The 10,457-nt window shown below is 45.4% G+C and overlaps 1 protein-coding gene across 2 annotated transcripts in view; it reads right to left on the reverse strand.

Annotated features, from left to right (window-relative positions):
• SNX24 (sorting nexin 24) overlaps positions 1 to 5,780 on the reverse strand; it is a 166,967-nt gene extending 161,187 nt beyond the window's left edge. Inside the window, exon 1 of one of the 2 annotated variants that reach the window (XM_049873577.1) lies at positions 5,697 to 5,780. Coding sequence is in view for 1 of the 2 variants with exons in the window: in XM_049873575.1 (XP_049729532.1) it covers positions 5,697 to 5,756 (60 nt within the window). In the remaining variant the exon portion in view is untranslated. The remainder of the gene's footprint in view (positions 1 to 5,696) is intronic. The other variant, XM_049873575.1, reaches the window with a different exon arrangement.
• Positions 5,781 to 10,457: the final 4,677 nt, after the last annotated feature.

The raw sequence follows: 10,457 nt of genomic DNA on the forward strand, positions 1-10,457 counted from the left end.
CTCTTATACCTACTTTGATTTTTATATGAATGTAGCATTCTTACTTTGTCAATATACAAAAATGTTTTCAAATTGTATTTCTTGTCCTTAAGGGCAAGAAGCCTATCTTACACATGCTTGACTTAACCATTCCACAAATATTTAATGTGCACTCATGCTATGAGCTTACCATGAATAAGGCACTATGCCAGATATGTCTTTCTTACACAAAGGCCTCCTTCACCATCCATGCTTACAATGGATGACTGAAAGAGGCTGTTGTGGACACTGTGGTCTTGCTGACATCCTCTGCCCTTTTCCTACTGTGGTGCCCACATGGTTAGGTGGCAGTAATGGACTGATCCCATCCCAGCTCCAGAGAGGCCCCATGATTATTTCCACCCATCTGGTTAATATCCCCCTTACTATGGTGATTGGTTCAGGTAACCCTGGCCTTAGCCAGTTGGCACACAGGATTCCCCTGGCAACAGGTTTGGTTGAGAAACAGGAATGTAATTTGGGGTTAAATGAGATATGAATGAAGGAGTATCTGCTCAGGGTTTATGAGGGAAAAAATGCTTTTACCCTTAAAAAATGCTCTCTCTTCCTCTGGATGTTATAGTACACCAAAAAAAAAAAAAAAGTCTGCAACTGCTATAGCCATTTTGTCACCAGGTAGTAAGCCACTTTGAGGAGGAAAGCAAACAAAGAGAAGAGAGCAACTCTCAGGTGGCCAGGCTCCCTCAGTCAATCTCTCAGAGCCTCAGTTCTTGAAAATATAAAATGACAACGATTCCTGCAAATCACTGTTAATTCAGAGGCAATATTTACATTGTGGTTGTGTGAAAAACAATCACAACAACTGGCTTTAGATGATACTAACAAACTATTGTTAATTCTGTGGCAGTATTTCCGTTTTGGTTATATAAAGCAACGTCTTTATCTGTCAGATAGTCACACTGAGACATTTACAGATGAAATTATGTCTTGAATTTGCTTTAAAATACTCTGGGGGCGGTGGGGGGAAGAGGAGATGGGAGGTAGTGTGAGATGGTGAATGAAACAAGAAATGTAAAATACTGAAGGTGAGTGATGGGAAAATGGTGGTTCATTATATTGTTCTATTTTTGTATTTTAATCTATAAAAATTTAAAACAATAATTCCTGCATATATCACAGTATTATAATCATGTATGATCACGTACTGAAAAGCATGATACATTTCTAAGTGTATATCAGATAAAATAGTGATAGATTCCAGATCCAAGAAAAACATATATTTGTATAAGCAAAACACACCCATTCACAGACATAATGTTAAAATTCGACTTGAGAAACTAATTCAATGGCTCAATTTTTACAGCAATGAAAACTGAAGTCTAATATATATTCAAACTTTTGTGTTGTTATCTAAGTAATAACTCTAGTTTTGTTGTTTTTACCAACGATGTATCTAAAAAATAAATAATACCATACACACACATATATATACATATACATACGTGTATACTGAAAGTGGAGCCCTGGTGACGCAGTGGCTAAGGGCTGTGGCTGCTGCTAACCAAGAGATCAGTCTGACTCCACCAGCTGCTCCTTGGAAACCCTATGGGGCAGTTCTACTCTGTCCTATAGGATCACTATGAGTCAGAATTGACTCGATGGCAACGGGTTTGGGGTTTTTTTGTTTTTATACTGAAAGTAGGATGGATTATAGTTCAATTTCCTTGCCTTTTGCTCACCCTTTACCTACTGCAATCAGGCTTCAGCCAACACCCCTCCAGACCCAGAACCTGCTGACAGATCTAATGGGCTGTTCTCCATGTCCACCTCACAACCAACCACTGAGCAGCCTCTGGCTCATTCCTTCTTTAGAAGCATCTCTTTCAGCTTTGACATCCCTGGTTTTTCTTCTCCCTCTCAATGCTCTGCTGGGACTTCTTTGCTCAACCAAGTTCTAGGTCTTTACTCTCAACTCTCTCCCTTATTCCTCACTTGGCACGCTCTTCCTGGGGAATGGCATCAGCGTTCATGCTTTTTTGTCTTTTATGCTAATGGCTCTTAGAGCCCTGTTTCTAGCCCAAACTTCTATCTACCCTGAACTCCACAATTAAGTGCTACACCCATCACTGAAAATCCAAGAGGTCCCACAGTGAAATTTCTCGTGCTGAAACCTGCTCCAGTTCTAACTTGGTTCCTGGCACCCATATCCACAGGAGTCATCCTGGCCACCTCCCATCAGGCCCTGGAGATTGTTTTCATGTCTAAGACTAGTGCCTTAGTTCAGGCCCTCATCCTCTTCTTCCTAGCCAAGTGTCTCTTAACTGAGTAATGCTCCAAGATGCATCCTTCTAAAATGCAAAGCAATCATGTTACTTCCTTCCTTAAAAACTTTCTCGTGACTTCCCACTGTTTAAGGTTAAAGTTTATACTCCCTTCTATGGCTCTCAAGGCTATAAGCTGGTCTCTGCCCACCTCTTCTCTTCCTAGTATCACTCTGCACTCCCCCACCCCCCCAAAAAATCCTATAGGACAGAGTAGAACTGCCCCATAGGGTTTCCTAAACTGTAATCTTTACGGAAACAAACCGCCACGTCTTTTACCAGTGGAGCTGCTGGTGGGTTCAAACCTTTTGATTAGCAGCCAAACGCTTAACCACTACACCACCAAGCCTCGTTCAATCCCCGCTACTTACTCTAAACTCCAGTCTATACCCCCAACCCACCCAGCCCACTGCTCTGTTTCATGCTTCAGGATCTCTGCTTTTCAGCTGTTTTTCTCCTCCTATTCGACAGTGTCACTGTGAGTCAGAACTGACTCAGTGGCAATGGGTTTAGGTTTTTCTTTTGTTTATCTGAAAATTCACTCACTCATTATTTATTCAACAAATGTGCTGAATTCTTACTGTATGACAGCTCCTGACTAGGCTACAGCAATGGCGATGGATACTGTCCCTGGCCTCATAACCTCCCCAGGAGAGAACTTATGAGCTCATCTGTATTTTGTTACAAAGTATTCCCCTTTCTTCATGACAGGGATGTGCCATACTCCATTGTAAACTAAACTGATTGAGAAGTGCCCCCTCTTTTTTGTAGTGGTTCTAGGCATTTAAAATGCCTTTCCCCTGCATTTCCTCTTTCTAGAATGCACAATCCCAGCAAAACATCTAAATCAGATATCAAAAGTCAGCCTTCCTAAGAACCTCTACCACCCCATCACTCATGCCTCCCTAAAGCCAAGCGGAACTGACTCCTCCTTCCCTCAAGCCCCCAGGGTCCAGGGCTCCTATCAGGGCACCCTATTCCTTCCCTACCTTGCTCCACACCCCTCCTGGCCAGGCTGAGAACCTCGAAGGACAAAAGCGATATCCTCTCATCTCTCAATTTCACACCCAACACAGTGCAGGCGCACAGTAAATGCTTAAAAGTTAAAACGTCAAAAAATCACTCTGTAAAGGTAATTTACTCTTGACATTGAGCATAAATTAGTATGAACTTTTTGAAGAGCAACTGAGCAATACCTATCAAAATGTTTAAAGAACCGGCAGTACCACTTCCAGTTAACACCCTACAGACATCCTAGTAGCAGGTATAAACATGCATGTATAAGAATGTCTATTTCAACATTAGATATAGTTACTAAAAATTACAATTGTCAACGGCCATCGACAGGACCTCAGTAACTAAATTATGGTTCATCCATAGTGTGGAACATCCCTTTGCTAGTAATTAGGGAAAGGCAGCACACCTATCCATACTGACACCAAACCAAAACCAAAACCAAACCCACTGCCGTCGGGTCGATTCCAACTCATAGCACTTAAGGACTACACCACCAGAGTTCCCTGCAGATAGGTGTCTACTTCAAAGTGATTATTTCTGCAGGTAATTAACTTCCAGCTTGGATTACTGAGATCACCTTTTTCTTTTCTCTGAAGACCAATGCTCCTAACAAAGGACCTTTTTATCTTCAGATCCTAGAGGAAGGTCCCAAAGATAGCCCTCCAGGACTGCAGAGATGCTGATGGGAGAGACGAGACACCTGGATGAAAGCCAGTCAAGGTCTTAGGTCTAACAGGCTTGGACAAAACTTCTAAGGAAAAACCTTGATCAGGTTCAAGTTGAAAAAAAAATTTTTTTAAGAAGATAATGTTTAACCATACATTAGTGCACTGATTGTTGTTGTCTTTGCTAGGTGCACTCGCAGCAACCCCATGTGACAGAGTAGAACTGGCCCACTGGGTTTTCTTGGCTGTAGCACTGGGTGGGTGGGTTAATCTTTACTGAAGCCGATCACCAAGTCTTTCTCCCAGAGTCACTGGGTGGGTTGGAACTGCCAACCTTTCAGTAAGCAGCTGAACACTTAACCCTTGTGCCACCAGGGCTCCTTTAAGGCACTGCAAAGGATTATGAATATAAATAAGTGCCACTTTTGAGCTCAGTCCCCTCCTGGTTGCAGTTTCCTCCTGATGAAAGGCACTTTGAGTTCCTTTTTTGGGACACTTGGATCCAGCAGTCCACTTGATTCCAACAACCCACACACTTCTTGGATTTTTTTTTTTTAAATCACTGTTAATTCGAAATCTTCCTTTGAATTGATGATTAGTCATCATTATGAAAACCCAAAGATCCAGATCATTACCAAATACTAATAATATTTAGAGGAGAGGAGAGAGATTAAATACTTCTCTGCCAAATTAATGTAACTGTGTTTAACATGTATGTGGATCAGCAGTGAATACAATAATCCTTTCAGACTGGCCTGTGCAATCCTTCCCAAACTCTACCTGTTCTTTAACAACTGGAAATAAATTCTTCCAAGGTCTACTCAGCTTGAGGCATTTCTCCCTCTAGCAATGACTATCTAGATAAGCCAAAAAAACCAAACCCATTGCCGTCCGGTCGATTTTGATTCAGAGCGACCCTATACAAATATGTTTAAATTCTCTGGGAAATCCTGCTTCTACAACTCTATCTACTAAACTTGTGACCCAAAGGTCCCAGGCCCGAGCCTCCGCCCTCCCCGCCACTTCCATTCTTTGAAAGCAGTGACCCTGTTTTACATTTCTTGGTGACCACAGGCTTTGGTATGGAACAGGTGCTTAACAAATACCTGATTTTGCCATCTAGTAACACGGCAGAACTAGAAAAAAATAAAAAAAACTTTGGAACCCATCTAAAACGAACACACTCGTTTACTTTGGCTAAAAAGCAGCTACCAATGCTCATTTTTTAAAATTAACATATTTTCCATCTGTATGAATGCTACGGAACTTGGAAGCCGACGTGAACCTGCCGGGAGGCCACTTCTTTCTGGCTGGGCAGGGGCAGCAGCTGCGCCAGAAACGAACGCAGCCCATCTTGGCTCCAGAGGGCGGGCGGCGCGGAGAGACCGAGCGCCGAGTCCAGGGACTCGGCTCCCGGCGCTCCAGTCGAGGCCTGGACGGGGCCGGGGAAGGGCAGAAGGGAAAGGCCCAGCCCGGGGGCGAGGAGGGGCAGCACGCAGCCGCTCCAGGTCCGGGCGACCGCAGCCGCCGGGCCAAGGAGGGGGCGCGCGTTTCCTTGACAACCGCGCCTAGGCGCAGCCAGTCCTCTGGGTCGGGGGAGGGGAGCGGAGTGAGGGGCGTCCCAGCGCAGGGGCGGGGGCGCGCGGGGGCCCCTCGGGGCGTAGCAGCCGGGGACCGGCCCTCGGGGCCTCGTGGCGCCACGGGCCGCGCCTACCGTGTATCCCCGCTCCAGGTCACTCTCCTCGTAGCGAAAGGACGGGATGTAGACCTCCATGGCCGCACGAGCCGGCCGGCGGTGGGCGGGCCAGGGGGCGGGTGGGGGGCGGGCCCACGGCCGCGGCCGCCGCTCCGCCCGGGCAGGGCCGCCCCGCCCCCCCGCTCTCCGCGTCTCGGCCACGACCCGCGTGTCAACCGCGCCGCCGCCGCACTCGGGCGTGCCTGGGCCGAGGTGCGAGGGGCTGGGCGCGGAGTGCCCGGGCTCCGAGCCTTACAGGCGGCGGCGGCGATCTGCTGGGCCCTGAGGAGGCGGGGCCTGAAAACCTGTGAGTCTGCAGAAAAGGGGTGTGCGCGCCGCCGCGCTGGGCACAGGGCCGCACCCGGCGCTCCCTGGCCTCCGGGCTCCAGCGGGCGCTTAGTTTGTAATTTGCGAGACACCACCCATAACAGATTGCAAGAAGACAAAGAACAGAAAATCACGGAGCTTCTGGTTTTGTTTCGGTTGGTTGAATTTTCGTTTTTACTCCCCGCTGGCCTTAACGGCAATGAACCCCTCAACTTTTACCAGAACTTTACTGTTTTCCCAAGAGTTGAGGGTCAGCAACTGGGTCTGAGTTACCACTTAAACCTGGAAATGATAATGTAATACAGAGGCCGAAAGCGTGCCGTCCTTGAGCTAAATCCTCTGACTTATTGCTTCTGATGTTAAAATGTTGCCTTTAAGTAACTAAAGAGCGTGGATCCACAATCAACGTCCATGGAAGCAGCAGTCAAGAAATCAAATGATGTATTGCATTGGGCAAATCTGCCACAAAAGACCTCTTTAAAATGTTCAAAAGCAAAGATGTCACTTTAAGGACCAAGGTGCACCTGACCCAAGCCATGGTATTTTCAGCCATCTCATATGCATGTGAAAGCTGGATGATGAATAAGAAAGACTGAAGAAGAATTGTTGCCTTTATTATGGTGTTGTTAATGAATATTGAATATACCATGGACTGAGAAGACCGAACAAGTCTGTCTTGGAAGAGGTACAGCCAGAATGCTCCTTATTTGAACGTGTTATCAGGAGGAACCTGTCCCTGGAGAAGGACATCATGTTTGGTAGAGGATCAGTGAAAAAGAGAAAGACCCTCAACCAGGCGGATTGACACAGTGACTGTAACAATGGGCTTGAACAAAAGGATCGTGAGGATGGCACAGAACCCGGCAGTGTTTTGTTCTATTGTACATAGGGTAGCTATGAGTAGGAACTGACTGGATGGCACCTAACCACAACGAAGGACTTTTTAACTATAATAGAAAATAGAAGATACAAAAAAGAAGGTGGTGGCCACAATCTGCCCTCCGGCCAGAGGCTAGCTACCAGAAAGTACCTGAAAGATTAAGTGTCCCAGTTGAGGAAACTTTGTTATCAAGTTGTCTTTGTAAAGGTTGAGTTTCTTTCCTAGGTTACAGCACAGGACAGAATGGAAACTTGGAGGTGATTTGTGGGTCAGTGGGTTAAAAATGGAAATCCTGGTGGCTGTAGTGGTTAAGAGCTACAGCTGCTAAACAAAAGGTCGGCAGTTCGAATCCACCAGGCGCTCCTTGGAAAATCTGTGGGCAATTCTACTCAGTCCTATAGGGTTATTATGAGTTGGAATCAACTCCACGGCAATGGGTTTGGTTTTGGGGCTTTTTGGTGGTGAAAAATGACTTCACTCAGCCAGCCAGAAAAAAAGTGACGAGCCAGCAAGTTGCACAGTTTGAGATTTTTGGCCTTTTGACAAACAGCTGTACTTAACTCAGTGTGCCCTGGAGAGGAGGGGACATTTCAACCTGACAAACTCTGGAGTTTGTGAGACAGGACCCTAGGTCATAAAAAAAAAAAAAATTTTTTTTTTTTCATGGAGGAGAATAATCAGGCCTCTTGTTTTAGAGCTTACCTGATGTGGGCCCTGCAGAGCCCTCTACATTAGCCTCACCTAAGAACCCCTCCTCTTACCCTACCACACGCCTGCAGCTTCTGGATGTGTCCTCTCTCATAACCCCACACTTTAGCATGAGCTGTATCCTGTGGCTGGACTGCCTCTTCCTCTTCTCTTCTACTGGCCAGCACCTCTTGTTGTAACTAACTAAACAGCTCAGTGGCATCTATGCTGCTTGAGTTCAGAGTGCAGTTTGAATATTGTACGATTTACTCATCTGCCTCACCCACTCAGTTTTAGGGCAAGTACCTTTAAAAAACACACACACACACTGTTTATTCCCTGCTTCTGACATAATGCCTGGCACATTTTTCTTTAAAGCCTTATGTTGTCGTTAGGTGCCATCAAGTTGGTTCTGACTCACAGCAACCCTATGTACAACGGAAGGAAACATTGCCCGATCCTGCGCCATCCTCACAATCGTTATGCTTGAGCCCATTCTTGGAGCCACTGTGTCAATCCGTCTTGTTGAGGGTCTTCCCCTTTTTCGCTGACCCTCTACCAAGCATGATGTCCTTCTCCAGGGACTGGTCCCTCCTGATAACATGTCCAGAGTGAGACGAACTCTTGCCCTTCTCCGTTCTAATGAGCATTCTGGCTGTACTTCTTCCAAAACAGATTTGTTTGTTCTTCTGATAGTCACATGGCATATTCAATATTCATCGCTAACATCATAATTCAAAGGCAAAAAATTCTTCTTCAGTCTTCCTTATTCATTGTCCAGTTTTCACATGCATATGAGGCGATTAAAAACACCATGGCTTGGGTGAGGCACACATTAGTCCTTAAAGTGACATCTTTGCTTTTGAACACTTTAAACAGGTCTTCTGCAGCAGATTTGTCCAGTGCAATGCATTGTTTGATGTCTTGACTGCTGCTTCCATGGGCATTGATTGTGAATCCAAGTAAAATGAAATTCTTTAAATAGTCATTACAAAACCAGGGTAGTACAGCAAGCACTATGCCACATACTGTCTTAGTTATTGTCTTAGTTATCTAGTGCTGCTGTAGCAGAAATACCACAAGTGGATGGCTTCAACAAAGAGAAATTTATTTCTTCACAGTAAAGTAGGCTAAAAGCCCAAATTCAGGGTGTCAGGCTCCAGGGGAGGGCTTTCTCTCTCTGTCAGCCTTCTCATCAATCTTCCCCTGGACTAGGAGCTTCTTCACGCAGGAACCCTGGGTCCAAAGGAAACACTGTGCTCCTGGTACTGCTTTCTTAATGGTATAAGGTCCTCCTGTCTCTCTGCTTGCTTCTTGCTTTTATATCTCAAGAGGTTGCCTCAAGACATAATCCAATCTTGTAGGCTGAGTCCTGCCTCCCTAATGCAACTGCCACCGTTCATCCCTCATTAACATCATAGAGGCAGAATTTACAACATGCAGGAAAACCATACGTACTGGGAATCATGGCCCAGCCCAGTTGATACACACATTTTTGGGAGGATATAATTCAATCCATGACAGTTATCTAGTGCTGCTGTAACAGAAATACTACAAATGGGTAGCTTAACAAACAGAAATTTATTTTCTTATAGTTTAGGAAGCTAGAAGCCTGAATACAAGGTGCTAGCTCTAGGGAAAGGCTTTCTGTCTTTGTCAGCTCTGGAGAAAGGCCCTTGTCTCTTCTGAGCTTCTGATCCTGGGTGATCTTCATGTGGCTTGGCATCTCTCTTCCCCCATCTCTACTTCTTTGGCTTGGTTATTTAATCTCTTTTATATCTCAAAAGAGATTGATTTAAAACACACCCTCCAATAATCCTGCCTCATTAACATAACAAAGACAACCCATTCCTAAATGGGATTATAACCACAGGCATAGAGGTTAGTATTTAGAACACATATTTTTGTGGGACACAATTCAATCCATAACATTCCACGCTTTGGCCCCAAAAAAGTCGTGTCCTTGCCATATGCAAAACATATTCACCCCATCACATCATCCCAAAAGTCTTAAATCAACTCCAAGTCTAAAATCTCATCTTCTGACTCATGTAAATATAGGTGAGACTTTAGGCATATTCCACCCCGGGGCAAAATTCCTTTTCATTTGAGAACCTATAAAATCTAGAATACATTTCCATTACAAATGGAAGAAAATGAAGGGAAAGAAGAGATGACAAGTACCAAGGAACTCCAAAACCATCAGAACAATTTATGTTGAAAATGCACCTTTGTTCTCTGAGACCATCTAGGCAATGGCCCTGCTGTCTAGACTCTGGGTGTTGGCACCTTGACCTTGGGCTTCAGCTCCATCTTCCTGGTCCACTGGGACAGCAACTCTGCTCCCCCTGCCATGGGCAGCCCCATTCTCCTAATCCACCAGCAGGCCTCATTCTTATACGGTCGCTATGGGTCAGAATCGACGGAAGTGGGTTTGGTTTTTTTGGCTTTGGGCATGGCAACCCTGCCCCCTCATCTTTGGGTGGCAGTGGCTCCATCCCCCGTCACACCTTAATGGCAGTCCCACACTCCAGAACCAAGCTGGTGAAAATCCAATTCTTTGAAACCTAGAAGGCCATGGCTCCACCCTTTGAGATCCTGGAGACTGTGGCCCCACCCTTTGAAACCCAGAAGGCTCTGCTTCCTGTGCTCTTTCCGACAGTTCTGCTGATCTCCAAGATTCTCCAGGGATGGTCCTTTTCTTTTCTTGGAGGACAACAGATGTAGCTCCTTTGGTCTGTTTCCATCAGAAATCCAAGAAGCAGACAACATTCCTTCCTTTTGTTCTTTCTCTGTCTCCTTTAGTCTAAGCTGATGAGTTTTCTGCTGTGGTAGTTGGTTAGAGC

This window comes from Elephas maximus, chromosome 2, assembly GCF_024166365.1.
Source record: "Elephas maximus indicus isolate mEleMax1 chromosome 2, mEleMax1 primary haplotype, whole genome shotgun sequence".
In the NCBI taxonomy this organism is placed as follows: Eukaryota; Metazoa; Chordata; class Mammalia; order Proboscidea; family Elephantidae; genus Elephas; species Elephas maximus.